The sequence below is a fragment of the Procambarus clarkii genome, chromosome 4, assembly GCF_040958095.1.
Source record: "Procambarus clarkii isolate CNS0578487 chromosome 4, FALCON_Pclarkii_2.0, whole genome shotgun sequence".
In the NCBI taxonomy this organism is placed as follows: domain Eukaryota; kingdom Metazoa; phylum Arthropoda; class Malacostraca; order Decapoda; family Cambaridae; genus Procambarus; species Procambarus clarkii.
The window spans coordinates 31,232,332-31,243,768 of NC_091153.1; the positions used below are offsets into that span (position 1 = coordinate 31,232,332).

At 36.9% G+C, this 11,437-nt stretch overlaps 1 protein-coding gene across 1 annotated transcript; it reads left to right on the forward strand.

Moving 5' to 3' along the window:
* The first annotated feature begins 921 nt into the window (after positions 1-921).
* LOC138370916 (uncharacterized protein DKFZp434B061-like) lies at positions 922-1,419 on the forward strand. Its single transcript, XM_069335581.1, has one exon. It carries the CDS (start codon positions 922-924, stop codon positions 1,417-1,419), a length of 498 nt encoding a protein of 165 aa, XP_069191682.1.
* The last annotated feature ends 10,018 nt before the right edge of the window (positions 1,420-11,437 follow it).

Genomic DNA, 11,437 nt, shown 5'->3' on the forward strand with positions numbered 1-11,437 from the left:
TCCTCCTCTCCAGACCTCCACCTCTCCAGACCTCCTCCTCTCCAGACCTCCACCTCACCAGACCTCCACCTCTCCAGACCTCCACCTCTCCAGACCTCCTCCTCTCTAGACCTCCTCCTCTCCAGACCTCCTCCTCTCCAGACCTCCACCTCTCCAGACCTCCTCCTCTCCAGACCTCCTCCTCTCCAGACCTCCACCTCTCCAGACCTCCTCTCTAAACCTCCACCTCTCCAGACCTCCTCCTCTCCAGACCTCTAACTCTTCAGACCTCTAACTCTCCAGACCTCCACTTCTACAGGCCTCATATATTTTTTCCATATTATCATAGGAATATAAATGTTCATATATTTTTCGTTTTTTAATATGTTCAAAAATGATGTTTTCATCGGTTGGCCGAAGGCACATGTCTGTACTCGCAACTCTATTCGCAATGGAAGCCACATTGACCATCACTGACAAGATATCCACATTGACCATCACTGACAAGATAGTTAAATTGACCATCACTGACAAGAATCACAGTCTCCGTGGTGTAGTGGTAAGACACTCGCCTGGCGTTCCGCGAGCGCTATGTCATGGGTTCGTATCCTGGCCGGGGAGGATTTACTGGGCGCAATTCCTTAACTGTAGCCTCTGTTTAACGCAACAGTAAAATGTGTACTTGGATGAAAAAACAATTCTTCGCGGCAGGGGATCGTATTCCAGGGACCTGCCCGAAACGCTACGCGTACTAGTGGCTGTACAAGAATGTAACAACTCTTGTATATATCTCAAAAAAAAAAAAAAAAAGTTACATTGACCATCAAGACAGTTACATTGACCATCACGGACAAGATTGCCAAATTGACCATCACTGACAATATAGCAACATTGACCATCACTGACAAGATAGCCACATTGACTATCACTGACAAGATAGTTATGTTGACCATCACTGACAAGATAGTTACATTGACCATCACTGAGAATTTAGCAACATTGGCCATCACTGACAAGATAACAACATTGCCCATCACTGACAAGATAGCAACATTGGCCATCACTGACAAGATAGCAACATTGCCCATCACTGACAAGATAGCAACATTGACCATCCATGACAAGATAACCACAATGACCAAGGTAGCCATAATGACCATCACTGACAAGATAGTCACATTGACCATAACTGACAAGATAGCAACATTGACCATCACTGATAAGATAGCAACATTGACCTTCACTGACAAAAAAGCATCATTGACCATCACTGACAAGATAGCAACATTGACCATCACTGACAAGATTGGCACATTGACCATCACTGACAAGATAGCTACACTCACCATCACTGACAAGATAGCAACATTGGACATCACTGACAAGATAGCAACACTGACCATTACTGATCAGATAGCCACATTGACCATGACTGACTAGATTCATGATTACTTTCCGATCACTTCCAACCACTATCATGCCATCCACTTATCCAGTGGTATATTACTGTATGTTTAGGCCTTTCATTCCTAACGTTCAGTGTTATTTTTTTATGCATTATGATGCACTTTCTACACTCATTTCATAATTCATGTTTTCGACGAATTTTATAATTTATTCATGTACTTCATCTATATCTACAACTCTCTAACATATTAACTTGGCACTGATGTAGCTGCATCATCGACTTTGATATATCTTCTTGTATTCTATCTTCCACACCTATCGTTGTTTTCATATATACATTAAATAGATTCCACCAATAAGAGTTTCCAAATGCTCCTTCAACTTTATGCTCCTTTGTCATCACCATTAAACATACTATCATGCTTATCTTAAATATAATTAGTCACAAGTCTATTGGAAGCGTTTCTTTGAATTTGCAAAATATTTAAGTTTAATTGAAACCTCTATTTAATTTGTCTTAAAAACTAGTTTGATTTGAGTTTTCGTTTCCTTCTAAAATGCGTTGCATAGTCGTCATATCATTATTCGTACAGTTCCTTTGCTGCCTTTTAAACCTTCAATAATAATTATTCTGTAACAGTTTTTAATTATGCCAATCTCCCTCTATGAACAACCTATTGAAATCTCTCGAATCTAACTTCACCCTTAACGTTTTTAATGTTTTTCTTATTTATTCATGCTACTCATTCACTCAATTCAAATGTTTATGTTAATTTCTTCTCATGTTTCCTCATATTACCCTCTATTTAAACCTGAATATTGACGAGTCTTTCGTTCTTTTCATATTCCTGTCATGTTTCTCTTCCTATATTAGACTGCACAAGCTTTCTGTGACTTGGGCAGGTGCGGGTCTCAAACCTTATGCCTATTATGCACTTTGGTGGTGAGAGCCAGGAGATAGAAGAACAGCTCCATACTCCTTGACATCCGGTAGCATGAAAATGTTTCCATCTCTCAATGGTGGAAAGCGGGGTGGAGGAGTGGTTGAGGAAGCGCCACAAATGGACTACAAACACCCTAAGATATTACAAATATATTTACATATTTCAGTTAGTTGAGAATGGCATTCTGAAAGAGGTCGCCAATTTAGAGCAAGAAAATCGCGTCGAGCGGAAAACTACATTTGAATTTCCAAGGAGTATGGAGAGACTGGTGAAGCGGGAGGGTGATGTCTTGATGGTCCACGAGGGCATGTTGGACATCCTGATGAGCCTACACTTCTCTCTCACAGGTTGGCAGATTTATCATACCCTTATATCAATTCCTACTAGATATCTGCTGGGATGTAAATTTACAAATAAACTGAAATTAGACCTTGAACTATCACATAAAATCGAGTAAAAAAAGTGAATTGCAGATATTTACTTAGCAATATGTATATTGAATTTAAGCATAGCATATGCAATATAATAGATATTGGATGTTAACATTAACCTTCATTAATGCTAAATAAGTTGCATTTTTTAACATTAATGTATAAATATATATCATAGACAGATTTTCTTCTTGAAAATTTCAGTAATATGAGGAATGGAAGCACTAAAGAAAAAATATTTAAATATCTTCAGGTTTATTCAAAACACTTCAGAGAGTATTCGCCAATATCACTGATACAACTAGAACATAATTATTGGGCAATTACCTAGACATCATGAATAAGAAGTTGAAAAGTTTATATAAATCAGTATTAATTATATGACAGTAAAATGACTATGAGCAGTGGCTTAGGGCAGATGAAATGTAATGCACATATAATAAAAAGGAAAACAAATTAAAATAAAAACTGCTAGGTTGACTTCTTCACTGTGTGGTAACTGCAGGATAAAGTACAAAAAACGAACAAATTTAAATACTTTACTAAGGAAAAGATACTTTGACAAAATTACAAAAATAAAAATAGTTCTTCCAAGACGTGGCTATATTACAGTGTGTAAAATGAAAAAAAAATCAAACAGACAAGTTAACGTTACGTTAGAGAACAAAAAAATATATGGTGCTGAAAATACCAAGTACTAGGCTGCGTAAATCTACCACCACACATAGTAGTATGAGAGTACGTCTAGCAGATTTGAGCACTGAGAATATTCGGACTAGTGGTGGCTGGCTGGCTTCTATATATACAGAAAAGTGACTATCTAGGTGGCGCTGATTTCGTGATAATTGGAAGCTGGCAGGTTGCGAACTATCAAGGTGCTTGTTCACCAGCCAGTGGCACGATTCTGGAGACAACAGGTGTGCTGGGAGAGGGGGAGGGGTGTAGAGTGGTGGAATCTAATCTAAACATATAGTTGTTTTCGTTCTTGCTTGATATTTCTCTATTCTTGAACATGCACACGTTACATGGTTGAGCAGGTGATGATGAAATAGGCTCAATCTCCTTTTCTAGCGAGATTCTTGTAACAATTAAAAAACTAAAACAATGCAAATCCAAAATTATATATATTATTAAGAGAGGATTTGAGGGATCGAAATTGTTCAACTCTGGTATCATTTTTGCGATTGAAATAGATTTCAAAGTGTGGAGATCGTGCAGAAAAGAATTAGCTGGGAGAACAGTAGTATTGCTGCAGTTGAAGAGGTGGTTGGGAATGGGCTATTTTGAACTATTAACAGCATCTTCAACTTGCAAGGGTATGTGTGCGATAAAATTCACCTGAACTCAGTCAAATACAATAAATACCATCAACAGTTTTCAATTTCCATATATGTTTCTTTAAAAAAAATCGTTCAAATTTGTAAATGACATTATTTTGTCTATAAAATTTGTCTGGAAAATTTTCCTTGGAATTATTCTGTGAAATAAATCCGTTGACGATATTTTGTGTATTTGACCATCATATGTAAATTCAGATGAATTTTTAGTAAATCCTAAATTGCTCAACCAACACTTTCATGTCCAAGTGACACACCACAAAAGGCCTAAAGTTCAAGTTGGAGCCCAGTTGGGTGTCTCCTGGAACCTTCGGTATTGCGGGTGTTCATGGCTATGAATTTGGACGGCTGATTTTGTGGTCCGAGATTCAAGGAACTGATGGTCCAATGACATCCAATTATTTTGTGTGACATTGCATTGGAATTGAGCTGTGTTGTTTACCATATCGTTCATTTCATGAGTATAGTTTATTTTTGTATTTTTCATTATTTTTCCTTTCGTTTTTTCTGTTTTTCTTATAATTCAGTGAAGGAATATCAGATCATTTGATGTTCCCAAATTTCTGATGGGAATATATCATTTTGAATGCATCAGACGAGGGACTGGAGAATGGTGAGGAGGACGAGGGTATGGGAGTAGGGGATGGTGAGGGAGGACAAGGGGAATGGGGAGAGAGTAATGGTGAGGAGGAGAAGGGGATGGGAGAGATGGGGACGGTGAGGACGAGGGGACAGGGGAATGTAAAATGGTGGGGAAGACAAGGGGACAAGGGAGTGGGGAATGATGGGGAGGACTGGGAGACAGGGGAAGGTTGCTGTGGCTCAGCAACGCACATGCGTTGCTGAGCCACAGCAACGCGTGGTCGGGTACAGCTAGTAATATTAATAATAATAATTATAATAATAATAATAATAATAATAATAATAATAATAATAATAAATATAATAATAATAATAATATTTTTTTGCAAGATGGTACAATGGGTTGGTAAGATTACATAAGAGTGGTATTTTTACATTAATGCGAAGCCACTAGCACAAATAGTGTTTCGGGCAGGTCCTTAATCTAACATGTCAGGTAAGATGAAAAGCTACATTGGAGCAAAGTTTTATATGAACAACTAACTACAAGTTAACAGAGGTGATTACACTAGTAAGAATATATGTCTTAAGTACTAATATTGGGGAAGTGGGTAGTACAAGATACAGTGTGAGTTTGAAGCACAAAGTAGGAAATTATGAGGATGATATTAGGTACTTTTTGGTTTTACTTTCTGAGCAGGGCGCCTGACAGCTGAGAGGACAGCGCTTCGGATTCGTAGTCCTGAGGTTCCAGGTTTGATTCCCGGTGGAGGAGGAGACAAATGGGCAAAATGCTTCTTTCACCCTAATGCCCCTGTTACCTAGCAGTAAATAGATACTTGGGAGTTAGACAGCTGCAACGGGCTGCTTCCTGGATGAGGGAAACAAAAAGGAGGCCTGGTCGAGGACCGAGCCGCGGGGACTCTAAGCCCCGAAATCATCTCAAGATAAAGGGATGGGTTGGACAATTTTTTTATTCATCAGGGAGTGAGTTCCAAAGACTGGGCTCATTTATTTGAATAGAGTGTTTACACAGATATACTCTGACTCCGGGGATATCAGAGAGATATTTATTTCTGGTGTGGTGCTCATGGGTTCTATTACACCTGTCAAGTTAAAGTTTCAGATCAAGATTAGCATTTAGGAACTAGGTTTAGGACAAGTAGAGAGCATGAGAATGTGTTGGGTAAGTGTATGTTCAGCATATTAAAAAAAAATATACAGGGGCGCTGTGTGTTGTTTTAAGACAGACTTTGTTATAGTTCTCATAGCATATTTTTGCTGAGTGATGATATGCTGGAGGTAATTTGCAGTGATTGAACCCCATGCACGGACACCGTATGTATGATAGGGTTAGATCAGTGCGTAGTATTATGAGAGGAGAGCAAAGTTTTTGAACATAGTATCGGATTTTAGAAAGTATTCCGACCGTTTTTGAGATATTTTTGGCTATGTGTTGTATGTGGGTGCTGATGTTCAGCCTCCTGTCTATGTATAGGCCAAGGAACTTTCCCTCGTTTTTATTGGTAATGTTAACATTGTCTCTCTGAAATTGAATCTAATTGGATGATTTACTACCAAATAAAATGTAGTAGGTCTTTTCTATGTTTTGTGTAAGATTGTTTGTTAACATCAATGAGTGGACTTTTTTCATTCATTGTTGACAATATTACTTTGTCAACAGCAAATCATTGATGTATATAAGAAATTAGGAGAGGTCCCAAGTTGCTGCACTGTGGCATCCCTACTGTCAATGATAAGTTGAGGGGAAGCTATGCAATTGATGTCTACATATTGGTGTCTGTCATTGAGATAAGAACGAATATAGTCCAGAGCAAGGCCTCGGATACGATAGTGGTGAAGTTTAAGTAAAAAGTAATCATGGTTTACAGCATCTAAGGCCTTTCCCAGGTCAATGAAAAGGCCAATTGGGAACTTATTTTTGTCAAGGGCTGTGTAGATTATATTAAGCAGACTAATAATGGCATCATTGGTACTCTTTTGGGAATGAAAGCCAAACTGGTAGGGAGTTAATATGTTAAGGTTAACTGAGTAGGAAGAAAGCGGGTGTGGGAAAATCCTGCTGGGATTGATATGAGAGGAGAACTACCAGAGACTTGTACTGAACTAAATTAAAAATTACTGTCTGCAAATTAATTCAACTAAAGTCTCTAGCTAGGCTAAAGTCTCCTAATGCCAGATTGTGGGCTGTAAGGGGCAGGTGGGGTGAATTAGTTGATAGGCTGATTGAAGATCCACACTCCACCTGCCGACAGGTATCTCACATCATCTTGTATTTTATACAAGGATAAAATTTAATAAATTCAGTACTATGACTGAAAACTGGCTCTGTTTTAATCAAGGATTTAAACTTGTACAGAGTCTAGCCTAACACCATAACTATTAACAGCCCATATATTTTTATACCATAAACACAACAATTTAAATTATAAAATTGTAGAAGTATGATATTAAATGACCTTAAATGTAGCCTAAGTACTGTTACCTAAGTACTAAAATTATATTCCATTAAATGAACTTATATGATAACTTAAAAATAACTAAGTTAGTAATTGTTAACCTAATTTATATATTCAAGTATACATACAGATATATTCAGTTTATATGAAGTAGTTCAGTCAGCCTGATTGAATCTTTTCCCACACAATGAACACTCATGATGTTTTGTTTCTCTATCGTGACTGAATCTTTTCTCACACATGGACACTCGTGAATATTTGTGCTTAAAGATTCAACTGCTGCACTACAATATTAATAAACTTACTGAAATATCAGGCATTGCCTCGCTCTATAACCGACGGACAGACTTATAGGATATATTAATTAAAGTTACACAATGCATACAATTGGCCAATTAATATACTAAATAACCTTCAATATACTTCTCTGAATCCCGAGGTGCCTGTCTGACAAGGTGGGCCAGACTTTATAACTCTCTTGTGGCTAGTTTAGGCACGATATTTTATATCACAGCTTTGCTGTATGATGATCTAGTAGCGTAGCTACGTGATTGTCTTTAATTGCAGTTGCTGAAAGACTAGGGTGGAGGTGAAGACAGTGTCACTTTGTGCTCCACTATACACTCTTATTTGAAATAAATGTTCGAAGAATTTTCCTTGTAGATACTGTCCAGGTACTCCTCCAGTTCTAGAAAGTAATCACAGGTGATAGAGATAATTCGATAAGGTGTCCTGAGCTAAGTAATGTTCGCTAAGGCACTGTTGTATGTTCTCACTCCTTAGTAAACAAACACGCTTTGGCCGCAGGGTGTGAGTAGGCGCTTCTTGTTCCTGAGATGCTGTGGGATATCTGGGGCTTGACTCAATTTATTTAATTATTTAATTATTTAATTTAATAACGAAGGACCACCCACTTTTGAGAAAAGAGGGAAACTGATAAAAAGTGAACATTAGAAACACAAGGAAGAAGAGTGTCTATGGACAAATATTAGAAAGAATAATCACTTAAATAAATAATAATAATAATAATAATAATAATAATAATTTTTATTTAGGTAAGGTACATACATAGAGATTTTACAAAGTTTGTTGGCTTTATAGATAGAGCTAGTACATACAATGCCTAAAGCCACTATTACGCAAAGCGTTTCGGGCAGGAAAAACATTAATGACTAAAGCTTAAAACTAATGGGTAAAAAGAAAAGATGTGATGAGTACATATAAAAAAAGAGGTAAAAGAGGGGGGAACATTTTTGAAAAAGCAGCACAAATACAATTACAAATTATTACAGAAAATTACATTCAAACAGCGATGATTTGAAAAACAAAAAACATACATGGGTTGACAACAGAGGGGTAAGGTGGGTTACATGGAATTTATTAGGTATAGCTTCGTTTTTAACTTAAACTGGTTGAGAGAGGTACAGTCTTTAACATGGTTGGGAAGGTCATTCCACATTCTGGGCCCCTTGATTTGTAGAGCATTTCTGGTTTGATTAAGTCGTACTCTAGGAATATCAAAACTGTATTTATTTCTGGTGTGGTGCTCATGGGTTCTTCTTACAACCTTCTAATGAACTGTATGGTTAATTAACTAAAGTCAGAGCATCAAACACCTACATTGGGGGGGGGGGGTTATTGCTAGAACTTCATATACGTCTAGGAACTAGTGTGGTTCGTGCACCAGTTCATTGTAGAATAAAGAACATTGTGACCAAATTATTATAGAATCAATAGGTAAATTCAAATAGAAAATATTAATGATTGTTAAGATTAAAAATCAATCATCTAAGTAAACACATCAATCTCCAGTTCATATGGCAAGTATTCGATATGATAATATTATGGATATGTATAAAAAATGGAGCAATTAAATGTGTACAGAAAGTCTTAGCTTTAAGACGATTTCTGTGACATCGTTCGCGTCTCGTCCTCGTAATCTCAGGATCTCCCCACAGAAGCGCTTAGAGGTGAATAACACGAATGTAGTTAACAGCTTGTTGACTCCTCACATACGAGCTGTAATTTAAAGGATATTACGTAGCATTGAACTAGGCCACTTAAATCTCAATATTTATGAAAATAGAAAATAAATATTAATGCAGTACTAACATTGGATTTTTTGTCGTCTTGCTATGTAATGACAGACTACCCACGAAATATACAATCTCTAATGATGCATCAAGAAAGAAATATATACTTAGCATGAGTGCAGTGTATGCTGAAGTCTGCCGATATCGCGTCTCAGTCTCAAACTTCCACGATGTTGTACACGTGGTTAAGAGTTTGGCTTGATTCTCGACGCTTTATTATTTGACCGAGCGCTATGGATCGCGTGGAAGAATAATTTTTCGTTATAAGCTGAGTATCAGTGTAATTCTTGCTGATAATCCCAACATCACGTGTCTCAGACTCTGACGCCATGACTTTCTTGTCCAAGTACGCGCGTTCGCTGCTCACTCCACAACACGAGCCACCGCCACACACACAATGGCGTCTCCTTCTTCCTCAACCCGCGTCCCGCATTCACCACAGAAATTATTTATCACGAATAATACTATTTCGCGCAATTGTGGTTGAAATACTTTAATAAAGACTGGGTTGTGATTCTAGTTATTTAAATATTATTGCTTTCCCATCTTATGGTGGTAAACGAGAAAGGGAGAAGATTTTAGTTTTCTCCATGGCATTCACGCATGACAGAAAAACTATTACTTGATAACAATTGTAACTAAAAACTCTCGATTTAGAATTATTTGGGAGTTATGTTATCCGTAAATAATTATCACATGGAATACTGATGATTTTAGAGAACCACATTCAATTCTCTAGCACACTGGCAATAAATGTGTTTAACTAGATATAATCTGACGCAATACTGGTGCTTGGTTTCGTAAGAATTCCAGCATCCATATGTAGATATAATGGTTAGTTTATGTGAACATTACTGTTAGTAAGTTTTAGTGACTACTGTAGTTAGTATATAATAATACTGATTTATTATAATACAATAGTATTGTATTTGTGTTGGAAATTTCCAACATAACTCCGGGGGGAGATTTCTCGGGTCGCAGTGCTATGTTGAGTACCGACATACCTATCCCGAAGTTAGTATTAATGTTAATATGTTAGTATGTTAGTACACACATAACGGATGTCCCGTAATTGTCAAGGACATACAAGAAATTTAAGTCTTGCAAAGAAATTCATGTTGAATGGAACATGTTATTGGGAATCATCTAAAGTTAATGACTAATAAAGCCTACAATAAACTCTGGGACTGGTGTCGCTATGACATGTAACGTTTATGTTACTAAGTCTTAAAGTTTTGCAAACTCTTAGATACTCTAGACGAAATAATGTTATTGTTAATAGCCTATACAACAAATTAAGGATTAAACATTGAAATATTAAATGATTAAGTTATCTGCAATCAGGAACCTCTAAAGCTTACAATAAACTCAACAACTAGGGTCGCAGTGACATGTAATGGTGTATTACATAGTTGCTGAATTGTAGGCAAACTCAGAAAAAGTTCCTAAGAACTGATAACATTATTGTATAAGTTGTATTCTACATTATTATACAGTAAAGTATTATTGGGTTATTTAAGATGAAGGAGACTCTGACACTACAGTAAGGTCACTGTCTAGGGTCGCTGTGACTTGTAACTATTGAGTTACTAGACAATAACATCACGCAGCATCAAGATCACCCCAAAATCAAATGAGGAAATTTAATTTAATGTGCACTGCCGTGCAGTAGTCATTCTGACTGATGGTATAACTAATTTGCTAACTAGCTAAAATAATGTAATATTAGAGAACTGAAAGGGGTTATTCATTAAAATCAAGGAAGATTCTGAGTCGACAGTGAGATTAGTAGCCTAGTTATTCTGACTCATGAGCTAATTGAACTGCAGCTCATAGGCTTGACACTGTTAACTCATAAATATATCCTCAACCTTTAGATGAAAATTGAGTTTATTAAATCAGTCTCTTTAAGTATAGTCAACTGCAATTAATTGTGAGTACAGACTAGGCTAGAACTCAGTTGACACTAACTAAAGTCCCTAAACCTACCTAAATAAATGGTTTAAATTTCTAACCTACCTAAGTAGAGGACTAAGCTAAATGTGATAACTCACTAATTCTTAGTGGAGTTACTCTAGCTAAATTGTGAGCAATAATGTACTCAAATTAACATTGGGAGCTGTATTGAGCTCGTGAACAGGTTGAGCTATATTGAGCTCATTAACAGTTAACAGAGTGAGCTAT